Source organism: Xylona heveae, assembly GCF_001619985.1.
Source record: "Xylona heveae TC161 unplaced genomic scaffold L228scaffold_7, whole genome shotgun sequence".
Taxonomy (NCBI): domain Eukaryota; kingdom Fungi; phylum Ascomycota; class Xylonomycetes; order Xylonales; family Xylonaceae; genus Xylona; species Xylona heveae.
Window position 1 is genome coordinate 1244108 of NW_017264199.1, and position 18355 is coordinate 1262462.

Below are 18355 nucleotides of genomic sequence, written 5' to 3' on the forward strand. Positions count from 1 at the left end.
TCTTATTATCTTATTGTCTTATTATCTAATTGTACAAAGTAGGCATCCAGTCTTAGATGGACATCTTGACATTCTTATTCTCACATAAGCTTACTTATTATTTGCATTTCATGTATTCTTTGATCTCAAGGTTGATGGACTTTTGTGGATTTTCGTAGTGTAGTGTACTTTTTTTTTGGGTATTGTTACTTCTTTTTGTATTGTAAGTTACTCTTCTACGGCGTACGTATTATGAGGAGTCGGTCCTGTCGGTCCTGTCGGCCATGTGCCCAGTGGGCGATGCTGATGTAGATCCAAATGTAAATGTAAATTACCCGCGTTATCGAGTAAGTATCGTGCAACGCGAAGAATACTCGTATAGTCTTGCCTTTCTGTAACTCGTTATATTATTATGCCCATTAATAATTTATGCCCGTATATAATGTGGGTATTTATATTATATAAAATATGGATATTCAAGGACTTGGTCATGCTGTACTGTACTGTGATGCATTGCAATGCAATGCAGTACAAAATACCGTTGGACCATTGTTTAGATGCCAGGACGCGTTGACGCCCTGCTGGCTGGCCGGGGAAGTTGAAGGGATACGCTGTAGTAATGACACTTGACTACCATTTAACAATCTTATACAGAGTCCAAAGTAGCTCTGTACGAAATTACTGCGATGAAACTGACGATACTGATAAGACCTATATATTCCGTACTTGATACTTTTATATTGCCAAAGCTAGGTCAGTAGACTGATTTGCTCAGACTTGTTTATTTGGCCAACACTACTACCAAGCCTACCTTTTAGATCAGTAGACGGGTTTGCTTAGACTTTTTGAATTGGCTAACAAGTCATTTGTTATTCTGAGCCTATGGAGTACTACATATCCTTCTTGGAGAAAGTATCTACTTTTAAAAAGCAGGCAGAAAAATGGAGAATGCAAAAAACGAAAAGGCTGAGCGTCGTACGGAGTACTGTTGTGCTTCAAGCAGCTGAGTATTAGTGATTCCTGAGCCTAGTACAATTCCTTCTTGTAATACAAAGTACCTTTGTACTGTTATTCAATTGGTTTAGTAGTAGTGATTGTTGAGACCATACGGAGCACAGTCATATGGTGGTATCGTTAGTATCGCTGGTATCAATATCGCAGGGACGAGGGACGGGGCAACGGGACGAATGGAATGGCCTAAAGCACAAGGACAAGGACTCGGACTCGGCGACGTTGGCGAGTCCGCGAGTCCGCGACAACGACCGAAGACTGAGGGCCAAGGCCACTTTACGCGAAACGCGTCTCTACGCGTAAAAGCGTACGCGATATTTCGCGGGTTTGCGGGATGCGGGATTGTTGAACGTCGGATACAACACAAAACACACAACACAACACAACGCAGAAGGAGCAGACTAGGGCAAAGCAGAGCTCGAGAGATCTATTGCGTTAGGATTAACGTTACGGCGTTAAAATAGAGTTGTCGAGTTGTACGGAAATATTGCGGACGAAGACGAGGCGACGGCCAACGGATTTACGTAGTCGAAGACGAGGTTCAAGGGATCCGACAGGACAGATTGAACGGATATAGACTCAACTTGACGAGCAACGCACTTGAAGGCTTCGACGGATCAGCGGCTTCGAAAAATTGACAGATTGACAATCGACAATCGACAATCGACGAATACGCAATTTGAGAATCTACGGACTAAAGTGACGAACCGGACCTACGATACAGCGGAGATCCAACGCGTTGGACGCTGCGAGACACTGCGCTGCGCTTGGACAATAGGGTATTCGGACAAGGGAGCGAGATCGGCGATAGATTTGGGACAGCGCCATTGAGTAAGGGAATTGAGTGTCTTGGAAGACAATCGAGGCAATGCCGCACTCAGTCTCACCCGAAGGCTCTCCGAAGCCAGATAATGCAGTGGAGTCTACGGTACCTACACCGGCTGCAGTCAATGAGGGCAGTGCCTTAGACGTTGAGAATGCGGAGACAAGAGATGAGAACGCCGACGGTACAAAAGATGAAAACACACAAGGAACGCAAGAAGTCAAAAACGCAAATGAATCACAGGATTCCCAAGGACCTGCAATTGAACCAACAACAACGACTCTGGAACAAGACAAGGTCAAGATAGAAGACATGTTTGACGATGACGAAGACGATGAAGAGTTTCCAAGTTCCAGTGCTCCCGTGGATATCAAGATGGAGGATGCTGATGTTCCGAGGTATATCAACTCCTTTTCAAATACTCCTTGGAGTCTATAACATCTAACATGTCCATCTATAGTTCCCTACCTGCGCCAAAATACTCGGACCCGGAAATCATGTACGCCTTCTACCAAAGGTTATTCCCGTTTCGAACCCTCTTTCAATGGCTCAACCATTCGCCAACCCCGTCGAATGATTTCGGTCACCGCGAGTTTGCATTCACGCTTCAGAATGATGCATATCTCCGTTACCAGGCCTTTCCGACCGCTGACCTGTACGTTTTTTTGTTGGCTCGCTGCGCTCGTTATATACTCCTCTTTCAAAGTTCTCGTATTCGTCAAACCATGTTCCTCATAGATGCCACTCTCTGTTCATTCTATCGTATTATGGAAAGTGCTAACAGACATAGTCTACGCAAAGAAGTCCTTCGACTGAACCCATCCCGTTTCGAAATAGGCCCTGTATACACCACCAACCCGCGAGAACGCAAGACACTTCGAAAAGCGAGCGCATTCCGGCCACTGGCCAAGGAGCTCGTCTTTGATATCGACTTGACAGACTACGACGAGATCCGAACATGTTGCGACAAGGCCAACATTTGCCATAAATGCTGGTCCTTTGTCACCATGGCCATCAAGGTCGTGGATGCCGCGCTCAAGGACGATTTCGGCTTCAAGCACATTATGTGGGTGTACTCTGGTCGTCGTGGTGCTCACGCATGGGTCTGCGATCGCCGCGCCAGAGAAATGGACGACCAAAAACGAAAAGCCATAGCGGGGTATCTCGAACTCATCCGTGGCGGCGCCCAGACTAGTAAAAAAGTCAACATTCGTCGGCCTTTGCATCCTCACATTGCGTACGTTTTTTTTTTCTCGTTTTCCCCTGCGGGGCTTTTACTTTTCCGGGGCGTTCGGTTTCCTCTATGGGGTGTTTGCCGTTACTGTCCCTTCGCGCTCTTGCCCCTCAGATCCTGATGGTGATACTGACAATACACAGCCGCAGCCTCGACATTCTCAAAGCCCACTTCCAAACCGACATCCTGACCGACCAAGACCCCTGGCAATCCGACGAGCGTTTCGCAACCTTGCTCAAACTCCTCCCCGACAAGTCCCTCAACGAGTCGCTCCGCAAGAAATGGGAATCCTCACCCAACCGGCCCAGCACCAGTAAATGGGCCGACATTGACTCTCTTGCCAAGACGGGCGCGAGCCGCTCTCTCGATAGGAAGGCCCTGCTTGAAGCCAAACAAGATATCGTGCTCGAATATACATACCCCCGTCTCGATGTCGAAGTCAGTAAGAAACTTATCCATTTGCTCAAATCCCCGTTTGTCGTGCATCCAGGTACAGGCCGCGTTTGTGTCCCGATTGACACGCGCCGGCTGGAGGAGTTTGATCCGCTGGGCGTCCCGACCGTGACGCAGCTGTTGGATGAGATTGATGAGTGGGATCGCAGGGAGGGGGCGGTGGGTGGTGGAAATGGTAGCCAGGGAAATGGTAGCCAAGGGAATGGAAATGACGATCCCGCTAATAGTCAAGAACGACGGCTTCAAGACTACGAAAAAACAAGTCTCAAGCCCTATGTCGATTACTTTAGAGCATTCGTTGCCTCGTTGCTCAAGGACGAAAAGGTGCTCAAGCGGGAACGTAATGAGGGCGGGGCTGATGCCATGGAGTTTTAGGTTGCATTTTCTTCATTTTTTTTGTTTTTGTTTTGTCTTGTCCCTTGGTTCTATCTTTTCTCTGTCTTCTTTTTGGTCACTGTCTACTGTTTATTTTATCCTGCAATGTATCTTTCTCGGCGTTAGACCTCTCTTATTTTATTTCGAGCAACTCCCCGGGACATGGTGGAATGGGATGCAAAGTTATTTTCCTTTCTTCTCTTTTCCTTCTCTTTTCTCTTTAACCATTAATTTATTTCTATTCTCGTCAGATGATCAGATCTTCCGTTCTTCCGTTCTTCCGTTCTTCCGTTCAGCCAGTCCAGTGACATTTCTATTGAACTGTTATAGCCATACAACCCTGATTCCTATCCGATGGAGCATCATATTGTTCGATACATGCCAAACACTTGTATGGCAGTACGGCATACTGAGAGCTCTTTTATTATATTGTGGCAGTTACTTGCTGACAATAGCAGCAACAAGCCTCGTTCTGATATCTTGTATTACATTTTCCACGTCCTTGTCCTTGTCTTTATCTGGACCTTCAGAACCGGATCCAGGTCCAGAACCAGAACCAGAGCCAGCGGCACAGACACGACTGACTGTTGAAGACGGGATAGATATATCTTCTAGCACAACAGTCTTGTCCCGGGATTTAAGACTGGATTGGGGAATGGATATGTTGGATTTTGGTATTGCTAGGGCCTGTATAACTCACACCATGTTAGCATAAGCTGTCTACCATGTGCATGTGGTAGAATAACACAAATATATGCGAACACCAGGGCAGGAGTAAAAGAAGGGCTGGATTGAGAACTTTCAACTCAAAGTATACAAATAACAAATATTAGACATTCAGATGTGTTTCTGGATGAATAGGCTGTAGCCTATTTTGTTTGCTCTTGTTATTTCTATGTTATCTTGATGCCTTCTACCATCTTGATACTTTTATTCCAAATACTCGGATGTATATACGGAGTACTATGAATCCACGATAGTACAAGACAACAGATGAACAGGATAACTTCAATACCATACTCAATGCTACCTTTTAATTGAACTGAAATGAAATGCAAACGAAATTAAAAACGAAATATCATATACTCACCTCACTTATGACCTCCCGCACAGCAATATTCGCCTGCCCATCACGTGGCTGCGCGGCAACAGATAACCCAATCGCGTCGGACGCCACAGAAGTTACTCCTGCATATGGAGCAGGCACGTTGGTCTTGATTCGACAGTGCAGATGTATGGATATTGTTGATGGTAGCGGTGCGGGTTTTGAAGGGCTGGATTTGGATTTGGATTTGGATTGGGCGCTGTGTGAACTGTGGGATGCTTTGGATAGGTTTCGGAGAGAGGAAAGAATTGGTCGAATGGCTGACATATCTTTACTTGCCATTTCAACGGTTTATGTCGTCAGCTCGTCATGTCGCGGAAACATGTTACATCGGAATTCAGCATGTAAACTTGGATTGTGCGGAATCGCGGATGAAGATGTTTAGCCACCGGGAAACCGTTGTCGGGTAGCCCGGTCGGACATTTGCCAAAGACATTACCCGATTACCACGGGCTTCGCGGGGAGTTTTAACTAGACTACAACTAAATTACAGCGCAAGTGGTCTATATAACGGGTATATGACCTGGTACATTGTAAATAATATCGCCGTGGTACTGTGCAACCGCAGTATCTGTCTGCTCGGCCCATTTCTTATCAATGCATATGCGTGATGCATGACATTGCTCTAGACCAGCAATGGGAGAGACTGCTACAGTACCGAGCGGTGCTGGGACGCGCCTCGGGGTCTGCTTCTGACTGGCTCTGAGCTAAACATGTTTAATCCAGGGATTGTACCCGGTATCGCAGACAAATATGCTGACGTTGACAGATAGGGTACGGTAGATGAAAACGGGATATGCAGATGCATGGACGGTCAGATACCTCGCATCCTCGCATCCCACTGAGAGCGGACCAGGGATGTTGGCCAGTCGAAGTGCTTTATCTATCCAGTAGTGTTTGGTGCTATACTGGGGTATCAGTATCTCGATATGCGTTATCAGTTGGAGGGGTCCATATGCAGTTCAATAATTGAATTGCGGGGCAGCTCCTAAAGCATCATTAACTTGTTTCGCATTACAGTCTTTCAATTCTCATAATTATTCTGACAAGTCTGCAATTGTTTGACTTTCACATATTTCAATCAAGTTTTATTGTTCTTCTTGGCAGATATCTGGACTATCTGCAAAATCTGTCAACTGCGTGTTGCTCCTACACTTTGTCGGTTCTGTTATATTCAACGGACCACTCGGATATCCCGAGTCTCGATTCCCTTTCAAGTGACAGAGAGCTATTCTGGGCATTGTTTGTCACTTTCAGGCTTCATAATTGACAGCAAATCTTCCGGCTGAGATTTCGGGTTGAGACTAACCTAGACATATTGGATTAAACACGTTTAAGTCAAAACAATATGGTCATTCGGACAGCAGCAAAAGTGGATTTGAACAAGCCACCGGAAGAGCAGACTTGTTTGCATGTAGGTACTCCTTGTTCACGTTCCTTTTTTTCATTCCTTTCACTGTGGCCAGAATTATCTTCTTTTCATTTTATGTCTTGTTCATCTTTTTCTTTGACTTTGCAAGGCGCAGAGAATCGGATGATATCTGACAATACCTACACATAGAATCGATGGCATCCAGATAGTACGTCTACCTCATTATATTTCTCAATTTAACAAAGAACCGCGAATATTTCATGTTTTCGTTATCCGAAAGCCGATAATATCTTTAGTTCGTCCTCAATTAGCTGCCGTAGTGCTATGGCTGTCACAACACAAATATCCTTCCATCTCTCAATCATGCTTTACAGGAGATACCCATCAATTCCTTCCCTCAACTCTCTATACTCATACATGATTACCTAAACTAATTATCTGGATAGTCCCCTTTATCTCACGCATTGCCCCCAACGAAGTCGTCAAGATCGAATGTCTCGACTGGACAGGCGGCCAGATCAAGAACAACGACAGCGCCGAGGACATTCGCAACGTGGACTTGACCAAGATCCACTACCTCACTGGCCCATTTGAAATCGGGACGGCCGAGCCGGGTGATATTCTCGTCGTTGAGATTCAAGACGTACAGCCATTCGACGAGCAGCCGTGGGGCTTCACCGGCGTATTTGATCGTCATAATGGCGGCGGCTTTCTCGATGAGATTTATCCTCATCCGTATGTACATCATTCTCGTCCCCTCTATCTCCTTTTTCCTTTTCATCACTCCCTAGCATCTTTACACTCCTTTATAATCGTTACCATATAATTTCAATCCTTTCCCCATAAATGTGATAGCACCTAACGCTAAAGTTCCGCATAGAGCCAAGGCAATCTGGGACTTCGAAGGCATATTCGCGTCCTCGCGACACATTCCGCACGTTCGCTTTCCGGGACTTATCCACCCTGGGATCCTGGGCTGTGCTCCCTCGGCCGAGATCCTCGCCGAATGGAACCGGCGCGAGGGCGAAGTCGTCCAGTCCAAGGTCCACGAACTGAACAGAGACGTGGCCCAGCTGCCGCAGCCACAAAATGTTCATGCAGGACAGGCTAACATCTCGCATCCGGATCTCAAGGCCAAAGTCGGCCGTGAGGGCGCCCGCACGATCCCAGGCCGCCCTGAAAATGGCGGAAACTGCGACATTAAGAATCTCTCGCGAGGAAGTAAAGTGTTTTTGCCCGTGCATGTGCCCGGTGCGGGGTTTAGTGTAGGGGACTTGCATTTTTCTGGTGCGTATTTTGTCCCTATTTATTTATTTATTTATTTTTTAATTTTTTTTTCTTAATATTTTTTATTTTTATTTTTTTGTGCTGCTGCTGCTGTTATTGTTATTGTTTTCATTTTACCTCTTCCCATTCCCCCTATTTTATTTTACCTCTTATCCTTCTCCCCGTTTGTGGATCTCCCTTGGATACATATTCTGATACACTTACGACAAGTACAGAAGGCGACGGCGAGATCTCCTTTTGCGGCGCCATCGAAATGGCAGGCATCATTACACTCAAAATGAGCGTGATGAAGAACGGCATGGCGGACCTAGGCCTCAAATCGCCCATCTATATACCCGGTCCTGTCGAGCCGCATTACGGACCGGGCCGGTATTTGACATTCGAAGGCTTCAGCGTCGACGAGCACGGCAAGCAGCATTACATGGATGCGACGGTTGCGTATCGCCAGACGGTCTTGCAGTGTATACAGTATTTGAAGCGGTTTGGTTAGTCTCTTTTCTTCCTCTTTTCCCCCCTGCTTTCTGTTTTTTTTTTTTATTATTATTTTATTTTATTTTATTTTATTTTATTTTTTGTTTTTTCCCCTTCTTCTTCTTCCTCTTCCTCTTCTTCATTTTTTTTTTCTTCCTATTTTCTCTTTTTTCCCCCTTCTTCTTTAAGATGGTCAGGGAAGGAAGAAAGGAAGAAAGAAAACGTGCATGCCCGCGTTATCCTCGGATTTCTAGCTGCACTCTATGAACTCTACTTCGAAAGCAGCGCTACTATCTCAGTATACGCCGCAATAATCGGCGTTGAAGGGGGCCTGAGGGGCGACATATAACGTCCACTGGACACTGAAATGAGACAATTGCACTGACAGACTGTGCAGGCTACGACGATTACCAAATCTACTTGTTACTCTCGTGTGCGCCGATACAGGGACATATCGCCGGCATCGTGGATGTGAGTTTTCTCTTACCTTCCCTCACCCCTACCCCTGACCCCCACCTTCCTTTTTTTGAAGCTCCTGGCAGCATGCTATTTCCGTCCCTGTTTTTAATCTTATGGTGCTACATTGTTACTTGCTGGGACTGGCTTGCATTGCATGGCTATTGCATATTATTGCGATATGTACTTGAAGCACCCCAGGAAAACAGAAGAAAGAAGATGAAGAGAAGAACGTCAAAAACCAAAAAAGAAAGAAAAGGAAGGGAAAAAAAGAAAAGAAAGGAAAGGAAAAAAAAAAAGAAAAAGACAGAAAGCTAACACATGATAGATCCCTAATGCATGCACGACACTCGGCCTGCCAATGGATATTTTCGACTTTGACATTTCGCCTACGGGACCAGCGACGAAGATGGACATGGGGGCTTGTGCAAAGTAGGGGTATAGCTACTTTTCTTTGTACGTCACCAGGTGAAGATAATTTGACAGAGGACCGGAGAATAGTGTTTCCATTTTTCTTAAAAAAAGAAAAAAAGAAAAAGAAAGAAGAAAATGAAACAATATATAAAACTACAAGATACCTACTACGGTACTACCTACCTACCATATTTGCGCAACTGCTTCCACTCATAGTACCGTTGTCGAACATTGTCTCCAAAAAAGGCAAGAACAAGGGACAAGACAAGAGTGACAAAAGTCAGCGGAAGAGCAATCTCCCAAAAAAGACCCTGTTGCCGGTTCATGTCGCGAATGTCAGAAGTGTTCATGCCGAGGTAGCCGGTGACAAACGTCAGAGGAAGAAAGACTGTTGTGATGACAGTGAAGACCATGATGGCTTTTGAGCTGTCGTCTTCTCGAATCTTCATTTGTTGTATTCCCTAAGATACAGTTAAGCATGTGAATTTTGGGAGCAGTGGACGTGTATAACAGATTGGGATGGGGATGGTCGAAAAATACTCAGGCCCCAAGAAAAAAGGGAGACGGGAGGATGGGTGAGGGGCTAAAAGACAGCTACAGGTACCTACCTGACCCCACAGGCGCTCGGCTCTGTTTATCAAGAAGCTGAAAGCTACGATCCGTCGGTATAATTTGTCATCTCTTTTTTCCCCAGCGGAGAGGACAAAGTCTGTCGTAGAAGACTCAGGCTGACGTTTGGAATTCTCTTTGACGATCCGATTGAACGTGTGTGCGACTTCACGCTGAATCTTCAAAAGACGCGCAATCATAGACAGTTCATCAATGAGATAATTAATCTGTTGCATTACCCGGTTGTTAGGATGATGTAACACCTTTTCTTCCTGTGGTCCCCATATAGTAAGCAGGTTAAACCTTTACGCATGATTGTTTCATAATCTTTTGCTGTGTTAGATAAGCTGATATACTTACCAGTTGATCGAGATAGTCCTTGTACAAATTTCGTGCATTGATTACCGATGACGATTTTCCATGTGTGAAGTTGAAAATGAGCGTGTCCATGATCATTGAGAGCATCCCCCTGTTGTCCACATCATTCTTAACTATCCGGATGGCATCATCTTCAACACCAGTAGATAGCATCTCGAGAATGGAAAATTCTCCGCGAAGAAGCCGCTCCTTGCATTGATAGCCAGCTTTCAAAACCCGCTCGGTAAGCTCTGGGGTTTGAATAGATTCTCCAGCGAGGACAAAGAACATGACAAGATGTTCAAAGGCTTCATGAAAATACATTGGCGCCGCAGAGCAGGGAGGAGAATCGCTCCGTAGGATATCGTCTTGAATAGTAGCCGTGGCAATTTCGAGGTCTGCTAGGAGCTGCCTTATGCTGCTATTGAGAGACGATTCGGTGGCCTGAGTATTTTGAACAAGATAAGAGCTTGGTTATCTAGGTATATTCAGACAGGTCATTTGAAGGTGTGCGAACCTTGATCATAGAGCCCAGACACTTTTTGACCTCTGGAAGGTCTACGTTACAGGGAAGAAAAAATTGTAGTAGCCTTTGGAAAGTCTCTGCCACCCTTGATTGTGTTTGCAAGCCATTTGGGTAACGTGGAGTATGTTGTTCTCCGCAGGCTGATTTCAGCTTTTGTAGGTGGGCCAAAAATTCTTCGAATGTATGCTCCCTAGTGCACCTGAATAGTTCGCTATCGGAAGGTCCAGTTCCAGTTCCGACAGTCGAATCGGAGAGGTGGGCATGAATATCGTCCAACATCGCCTCTTCCATGACGTCGATACTGGTCTCTGACAACTTCACGTCGCCAAAATCGTCTTCCCACCACGGAGTTTTGCGTGACCACAAAAGGACCGGGTTCACCCGTTTTCGGTTCTGAGTTTGGGTTGACTCTGTTTTATCAGAAGCTTTCTGTTGCATGCTTTTTGGATCATCAGGTCCTCGCTCTTTCGAGCCACCCGTACCGTGATTCTTCGCTTGCGCGTCCACAGCGCTGAGATTGTGCGCTGCGGCCTCATTGGCGACTGGTCGATTCGCATGGACGCTCGTTCTGGATTCCCTAGAAAATGGCGTATTGCTTTCTTTATCCGATCGATAAGGTCGATGACGGGAGTGGCGTTGGTGATGATTGGCGATACTGTCTAGGAGTTTTTGATAGCTCTTGACTTTAATGTATAAGACTAGTATGTCGGCTGTTTCTTCACTGAGCACGCCACTCCAGGTCTCAGGAGTCACCGTATGGCCTTTGTTCGTTGTAAAATAATAAATATCGGGGTCATAGTTGCTGTAATCCGGGCAACTACTACGGACTTGCTCTATAAAATTCTGATCGCTATGTTAGTAGAGTGGTAGAAAAATTCCGCTAAAAGCAATCAATTCCTTATCTGTGCACAAAATCGAATAAACTTACCGACCAAGAAGCGCATTTCTGGGTTGGGAAAAGAAAATCCCTCTGGTGATCATCACGAAGATTAATAGCACAGGGACTGTCGGTTGCTGTCGGAGGGGCAAATTTGAACCCTTTACCCTGCAAGTCTGACGCGGACGATTTACAACATGTGATTATAAGTTCTTCAAAGCCGCCACATTAGCAAGCGCACGATGAGAATAATGTCAAAAAGCCTACCATGACCAATAAGGAGACACCAGAGTTGAGGCACATGATAAATATGGTCCTTTGGAGTATCCTTCATCTGCAACACTGCTTGTTTGAGATCTCGAAGGGTGGTAGACTCGTAGTGATGGAAAAATTGCAGCAATGTTCTTGTTGGATGGCTATTCTGCCAGATGTGATCAGGTACTGCTTGCCTTTTCGCCATAGCGTAGAGCTCAATATACGGCAAAGAAACAAAGATTGCAAGAGGTCGGCTTTCCTGGAACGATTTGCCACTGGGCCCTCTCATATGCCCACTGTGCGCCGCACGAGGCTCGTGTGCTGATCTTGAATTGTATTGTTTCGACGTTGACCAGAGATATTTCGCACGGTTATATGGCTTTTCCAGATTTGCCCGCACATCCTGCATAACCATGGACACAAGCCCTAGCGTTCTCTGACTGAGATGTGGAATTTTCTGAATCTCCTTCTATTTAATCTTTAGCATAGGCTCATTCCCAATCCATTTACTAAGCTCGAAAATTGGAGGTAATAAAGGAAAAATAAGAGATAAAAAAAATATGATAGAAGCTCCATGTTAATTTAGGCACCGGAAGTAATCACCTGAAAAGAGGTTAAATCCATGACTGTCCTTTCTAGGTGTCTAGAAAATTGTCAACAGGGGCTGTCTCTGCCATGAAACTAATGTAACTAACACCCAGCGAACGGCAGGTACCAAGCCAATTCTGCTCAATCGTGGCTCTTGCAATTTCAGCGAGATGGGTGAATCATTACTCTCCCTTGCTTGATAACGATGAGAAGATGCAATATCACGCATAACCACATCTGTTTCTTCGTCAAAGCATTTGTCTCGTCCATTGGAGATGTTATGCCTGTCAATCTGGGAAGGAACAGGTGCCCAGGGCAAATCTACCCATGAAGTGTTTTCAGGAGGTACATGTGATACTCGCTGTCGATACGTATGAGATTTTGTTCTATTCGAATTCGAATACCGGTGCCTTGTCCTATGAATGGGACCCTCTTCAGGCTCGGATGAGTCTGCCTCGCTGCGGTCTGAACCCGACGTTCTCCTATGTCTTGACATCAAGATACTTTTCTCTTTAGGACGTATTTCTCTCAGTGTGTTCCGAGCATGACCTAGTCTCCTTTAAATTGCCTCAACAGTGAAATGCTTCCATGTAAAATGGACCGCAAGCAATATCTGAAAAGAACGGAACTGCAGCTTTGTGTGTTTCACTCGAGCCAAGACATTTTGTTGGCTGAATGCTTGTCGCTGACATAATCCAACCAGTGCTTGACTTTTGGATTTGGTGCAGGGGTCTGTGCAAATTGATTCTGTATCTGAGCCTCTATCTTCGTTAGCTCAATTGTACAAGGTTGTACTGAATCTGTAGAGTAAGGCAAGTTATGTGGGCTCAAGCATCCAGGTATGCCCCGCGTGAGACTTCACTAGTACATGGATCTCCATCATGGCATGAAGTATCTCCTCGGAACCTGCTCTACTTTGAACTCTTCCAATTGATTGCACTTCATATGCAATGAGAATGACGCTTCAAGTGTGAATGATGTCAAAGTTCCATTCACGTGGAGTTCGCTTGAATCCGTCACCCGTCGTTCCCGTTGTCGCTACCAAAATGAGACTGTTTTCTGCCGTCTCCCATTTACGCGAAACGCGTCTGTCCTCGTGCCTTGTCGCGTTTACCCATAGCGCGTCCCACATCCCACTTGACCTGGTCATAGTGCATTACGACCTTTGCATCATCATTACCGTCAGACGATTCAAAGCCTAGAGCATACATGTTTGACCTGGAATCTCTTCAATCTCTAATTCAGGCGGTGTTTCCAAACATCTCACTCTTTAATTATTGGGGTCGACGCGTTGGACACGAGAATAGACAATCATCACAATGGCGGTACCCGATAAAGCGACGGCTCTACGACAAGAATTGAAGGCATGGGAAAAGGAATTTGCTTCTGCAAATGGAGGACGAAAGGCCGGTCGCGACGATATCAAGAAATATCCAGAAATAGGTACGTGTTTGAAAGCGATGAGGAGCTTATTCTCTAGGCTAATGTCCATTCTGCAGCCGCCAAATACAAAGAATACACCAAAATGCGCGATCCGTCATCCGGTCAAGACAAAAACTCAAAAGCGCACAAATCACAAACCTCTCACCGATCCTCTTTACCGAATACCCAAAAAGACAGTGTCTCTACAACATCCTTATTGCGGAAAGTCGAGGCTATCGAAACCCCCTCCAAGCGGCGACGGACGTACTATGATGACGGCAGTAATTACTACAACCCGCGTCGAAATCTTTTGACGCCCTCCAGGCGACGGCACAGCCAGCAGCAAGACCAGCCATACATGGGCCCGATAACTCCCTCTCGACGCAACCATCCTGGCTTTCTTGATCCTTACGATTCCCCGTCTTCAATTCGCAAGCTCTCCACACCTCCAAAGGTCACAGCTATTGGGCCTACACCACAGCGCGACGGTTACGCATTGGGCATCTTTGACCTCCTATCTGAGCATGGCACGCCACAAGGTCCGCAAACCAGCGGAGAGCCCACTGGCAATGCTCCACCGAACGCAAACGCTGTTCTCCAAACACCCAGCAAATCCAGCTCAAGCGCCGTCCTAGACGAAGCAATCATCATGACCGGAAAGCGAGGCAATCGGACACCAGCGTCAAGCAGCAAACGATTCTTCCTCGACAGTTTCACAACTCCGCTAAAACGAAAGCGAGAAGATGACCCAGACGGCATAGGCGGTCCGGAAACGCCTTCCTCCTCCACATCCAATCTCCTTGCCACCCCGGCCTTTTTGCGTCGAGACGGCGGCCGAAAACCTCTCGACGCAGTTCTTGAAGAAGACGAACAGACATCGCCGATGACGCAACGCTTCTGGCCGAAACGAAGAACATATGTCAAAGGACTGAGCACCATCTTAGCCGAGTTGCGCGAAATGCAACAAGAAGATGACGCAGATGGAGAAGAAGCACTACGAGAAATTGAAGGCAATCAAGGGCGCCCATCTCGTCTTGGTCCAGACCAGGAAGAAGGCGAAGAAGAACATCCCGGCAAGGAAAACGAAAAGCAGGGTGCTAATGCGAATAATTCGAAATGGAAGTTTTGGAAGAAGAAGGGCGCCAAGCGACAGACGAGGAAATTCAACTGTAAGTTTTATGTCCGGTCCCTGCTTCTCGTAATCTTTCTTCCATGTTTTCTTTTCAAGGCTCACATGACTAACGTATCCTTTTACCTCTAGTGAAACCCGTCCTTCGCAAGTCCTCCAAGACGTAGACCCTTAATTGTCTGATCATCATCATCATCATCATCATCATCATCATCATCATCATCATCATCATCATCATCATCACCTGCTAACGCTCGACATGCTCAATCCTCTTGTTTACATTTCTCAGCTTTGCCTTCGTTTCGTTTTTAAAGCGAGCAAATATTCCTCGGCGTATTGCGTGCGTATTGGTTTAATACGAACCAGGAACGGTGTCAGGCGGGTATATACCATCTTTGTTCGCTTTATTCTTTATTTTTCTTCCCTTGATTTCCTCTGTTCAACTTCTTCTACGTTTTTGCCGGGCAGAATATTGCACTATGAGCATCGATTCGTTTACTTTTCTTTTTCATTTGGCAGACCCTAAGAATATAGAGCAATGGCGATGAGCATATTGTTGCACAATTATAGAATGCTCAATGAATTGGTGATATAATTATCGATATTCATATTGATATTGACGTGGATATAAGTGTTGATATTCATCCCTGATACAAAGTATTCTTTGTCCTCCGGTCTCTAATAAACTTAGACATGAGGTAATTGGAGATGAAGGGATAAATGGACGTAAGAGGTAAAGGGCCGTGAATCGAATGAAAGACTATGAAGGCAACATCCCGCCCCTTGCCATCTTTTTCGCGCGCTGGTCTCGTCGGTTATGATTTGCGCGAGAGCTCTTGCTGCTTTCTTTGCGCTGGCGGGATATTTGCGTGTTTTTATCGCCGGATGGGCCTGTGAGATTGGATTTGTCTCCTGGTCCTCCTGGCCCTCCTGCTCCGCCGCCTCGACCTCTTCCGCGGGGTGCGCCTCGTCCTCTACCCGCTCCTCCTCCCCCTCTGCCTCTTCCGCCACGAGACGGACCAGTGTCTGAACGGGAACCAGGTCCGGAACTATAGTCATCTTCGTCATTGTCTTCGGCTGAAGAAACGCCTTTGTACTTCGTAGACGGCAATTCAGGCTGCTGCAAAGCTCCAGCTCCAGCTCCACCGGCACCAAAGAGCTTGAATTTCTCTTCCATCTTGCGGAGCCGTTTCGGTTCACGTCCAAGCATGACTGCCCATCCCTCAATAGCTTCGTCCGTGAGGCCGGTTTCTCGGCGCAAGGATTGCCGGGGCTGACTCCGTCGGGTAGCGGCATCGCGGTTGAATGTGTTTGGTAAGGTAGTATACACGGAGAACAATGCGCGGTCGATGCGATCAGCTTCCGCTGCTGCGGCGGCGTCTTTTCCTGCTCCTTGCTGTTTCCGTGCGCGGTCTCCGTCATAGTCGGTCGTGGAATCAACGGTGCCGCCGACGTCTTCGAGATCATATGTATCGTCGCGTTCGTCGTCGTCGGCGTCGAATGCAGACAGGGCTGAAATGATGGCTGCTTTGTTTGGCGCGTTCTGCCGGGATGAAAGGAGGTGGTCGGCTGTAAGATTGGCATCGCGTCTGCCTACGTGCAGTTTGGAAGTGTCGATGGCGAGACGGTCGAATTCGTCGTCATCGTAGACGTTGCGTCTTGAAGGAATAGAAGAAGTGGGCGGAGGTGTAGAGCGGGGAACAAGGTGAGATGCAAGATTGGGAGGTTGCTCTGGTTGGTCCTGGGCTGCAGAAGGACTGTTTTGACAGTGGTATTAGTATTGGAAAAAGTCAAATAGATGCGTATGGTTAATAAAGAGAGTAATAGCGAGGGAGAGAAATTAATTGAGAAAGTAGAGGAGAGAACATACAGATCTTCTGAACGATCGGCTTGGCGAAGATGCGCGGGCAGAGAGTCGTCGAGCAGATGCGCAGTGACTTGCTCGACATCATCGCCGTACTCGTCGAGGAGTCTCACAATGAACCCGCTTCCTAGATCTGGAAACAAGTCCTGAATCTGCGTGACCAAGCTCATCCGGTGGATATGGATATCCTCGAGAGCTGCATCTGCAGGATCACGAGCAGCTTTGCCCTTGCCTTTACTGACTTTCCGTCGTATAGGCCGTTTCCTGCGCGCGTTCGCATCATGGAAAGCCTGCAGGGCGGTTACTATAGACTTTGCTCGAGCACTTTCCGATCCGGTCGCACGCTCCTCGAGGTGACGTAGGAGCGGTGTATTCGTGACGAGGTCCACCACCAGGCTCTTTGACTGCAAAGAGCCCTTCTTTTGAGCACTCTCTGCCGTCCGTTTTAAGGTATATAAATGATCAAATAATGCTGAAAAATTCGGCTTCTCCCCATCAATCAAAGATATTAATCCAAGATACGTTGCTGCGAGAATTCTCAGCTGAACCATGTCAGAAGCACGCGCATAGCCAATGCATAGCGCGTCAAGAAAATCCGACCCAGTCATGAAAAAAGTAGCTATATCCCGAGATGCAGAAAACAGCGGCCCAAGCCTCGCAAGCTCATCCTCGAGCTCATTCGCGTGACCATCTTCTAGTCCGCCTATAAGAGAAGCTTTGGACTTTTGCAATCCACGTACCAGAGTACTCTGGTGCTGGGTCCATACCGAACCCAGCAATTTTCGCAGGCTGGCGCTTTTACCATATACCCGGCTCAGATCCACCAGGAATTTCCATCCTAGCAGTGGTGCTGGAGGCGGACTAGCCTCTGAAAGAAGTCGATGTATTAACAGAAAACATTCGCGCCGTAAAACTTTTGCTTTTACTCCAGAAAACTGCACATCGCCGGGAAATGCACGTGAAGACTCATGAACATAGGAAGAAAGAAATGCATGTAATGAATCGTCGTTTGCGGATTCAGAAGAAGACCGTTCCGCAGACAAATGCAATCGTAATTGAATCAATAGAACCCATGCATCAAGACATGATTCCCATTCGCTGGGGGCAATGTCTCTGCGTAGAAAGCTCGGCGGAAACGGTGCTATAGGCGGTAGCGGCATAATTTGGGCGGCAAAATTGGAGGGGTTTTCAAGTATCAAAAGGGTTGAAAGAAATTGAAGAAACTGCAAATGAAATAGACCGAGAATGTCTCATATCTGAAAATATTGAAGACGAAGGATTATTTGAAGCTATAAGCTCCTCCAGATCATTTGATCTCCGCTACGCCTCGATCCAAGCGTTCCAGGCGTCTATGCATCAATGATGTCTCTCGAGTCATCGCTTACATAATATAAATTACCTGATATGGTCATCTTTGCTCACCGCCTACCCCATCAGGTAAAGCGTATCCGGCAGCACATGGGTCGGCTTTGGGTGGGGGTTACAGCCCTGAATGCCAAGACTTACACACACCACAGTCACTCCCCGCTATCGCCAAGTGTGTACGGCAAAAGTAGTTGTTCGCGATCCTTCGTTCCCCGTTGATCTCACCAGCCTTTCATCACTTTACCGAACCAACGCCGTTCAGGTCTTGATTGGCGCCCTCAGCAGTCTCACAGGTATATTGCACCACAGCTCATCGGACGCCTTTTCTTTTCTGCGACGGCGCTTCGACAATCTCTTAAATACGACATCACGCTAACTGGCCG

The 18355-nt window shown here is 46.6% G+C and overlaps 7 protein-coding genes across 7 annotated transcripts; 3 read left to right on the forward strand and 4 right to left on the reverse strand.

Moving 5' to 3' along the window:
- Positions 1–2259: 2259 nt before the first annotated feature.
- L228DRAFT_211976 (DNA primase, small subunit) lies at positions 2260–3875 on the forward strand (the record flags this gene model as incomplete). The annotated part of the gene is made up of 3 exons (XM_018329920.1): positions 2260–2468; positions 2604–3050; positions 3191–3875. The coding sequence occupies 3 exons, from the start codon at positions 2260–2262 to the stop codon at positions 3873–3875; spliced, it is 1341 nt and encodes a 446-aa protein (XP_018187439.1).
- A 438-nt stretch (positions 3876–4313) lies between these two features.
- On the reverse strand, positions 4314–5247 carry L228DRAFT_269334 (hypothetical protein; the record flags this gene model as incomplete). The annotated part of the gene is made up of 2 exons (XM_018335260.1): positions 4314–4562; positions 4966–5247. 2 exons carry the CDS (start codon positions 5245–5247, stop codon positions 4314–4316), a joined length of 531 nt encoding a protein of 176 aa, XP_018187440.1.
- Positions 5248–6328: 1081 nt separating this feature from the next.
- L228DRAFT_284009 (Acetamidase/Formamidase) lies at positions 6329–9291 on the forward strand (the record flags this gene model as incomplete). Its single annotated transcript, XM_018336175.1, has 7 exons — positions 6329–6394; positions 6542–6560; positions 6799–7087; positions 7233–7639; positions 7855–8124; positions 8508–8581; positions 8895–9291. The coding sequence occupies 7 exons, from the start codon at positions 6329–6331 to the stop codon at positions 9000–9002; spliced, it is 1233 nt and encodes a 410-aa protein (XP_018187441.1). The 3' UTR covers positions 9003–9291.
- Positions 9160–12019, reverse strand: L228DRAFT_269336 (hypothetical protein; the record flags this gene model as incomplete). The annotated part of the gene is made up of 6 exons (XM_018335261.1): positions 9160–9441; positions 9589–9861; positions 9950–10390; positions 10464–11315; positions 11401–11561; positions 11617–12019. The coding sequence occupies 6 exons, from the start codon at positions 12017–12019 to the stop codon at positions 9160–9162; spliced, it is 2412 nt and encodes an 803-aa protein (XP_018187442.1).
- A 154-nt stretch (positions 12020–12173) lies between these two features.
- On the reverse strand, positions 12174–12908 carry L228DRAFT_248654 (hypothetical protein). The gene has a single exon (XM_018332902.1). The coding sequence runs from the start codon at positions 12686–12688 to the stop codon at positions 12248–12250; it is 441 nt and encodes a 146-aa protein (XP_018187443.1). The 5' UTR covers positions 12689–12908; the 3' UTR covers positions 12174–12247.
- A 603-nt stretch (positions 12909–13511) lies between these two features.
- Positions 13512–14910, forward strand: L228DRAFT_269337 (hypothetical protein; the record flags this gene model as incomplete). Its single annotated transcript, XM_018335262.1, has 3 exons — positions 13512–13635; positions 13692–14783; positions 14876–14910. 3 exons carry the CDS (start codon positions 13512–13514, stop codon positions 14908–14910), a joined length of 1251 nt encoding a protein of 416 aa, XP_018187444.1.
- A 593-nt stretch (positions 14911–15503) lies between these two features.
- Positions 15504–17767, reverse strand: L228DRAFT_269338 (hypothetical protein; the record flags this gene model as incomplete). Its single annotated transcript, XM_018335263.1, has 2 exons — positions 15504–16500; positions 16614–17767. 2 exons carry the CDS (start codon positions 17765–17767, stop codon positions 15504–15506), a joined length of 2151 nt encoding a protein of 716 aa, XP_018187445.1.
- Between the last annotated feature and the right edge of the window lie 588 nt (positions 17768–18355).

Excerpts from the sequence above, each read along its gene's own strand:
- L228DRAFT_248654 (XM_018332902.1), bottom strand. The coding sequence starts at position 12,688 with ATGTCAAGACATAGGAGAACGTCGGGTTCAGACCGCAGCGAGGCAGAC.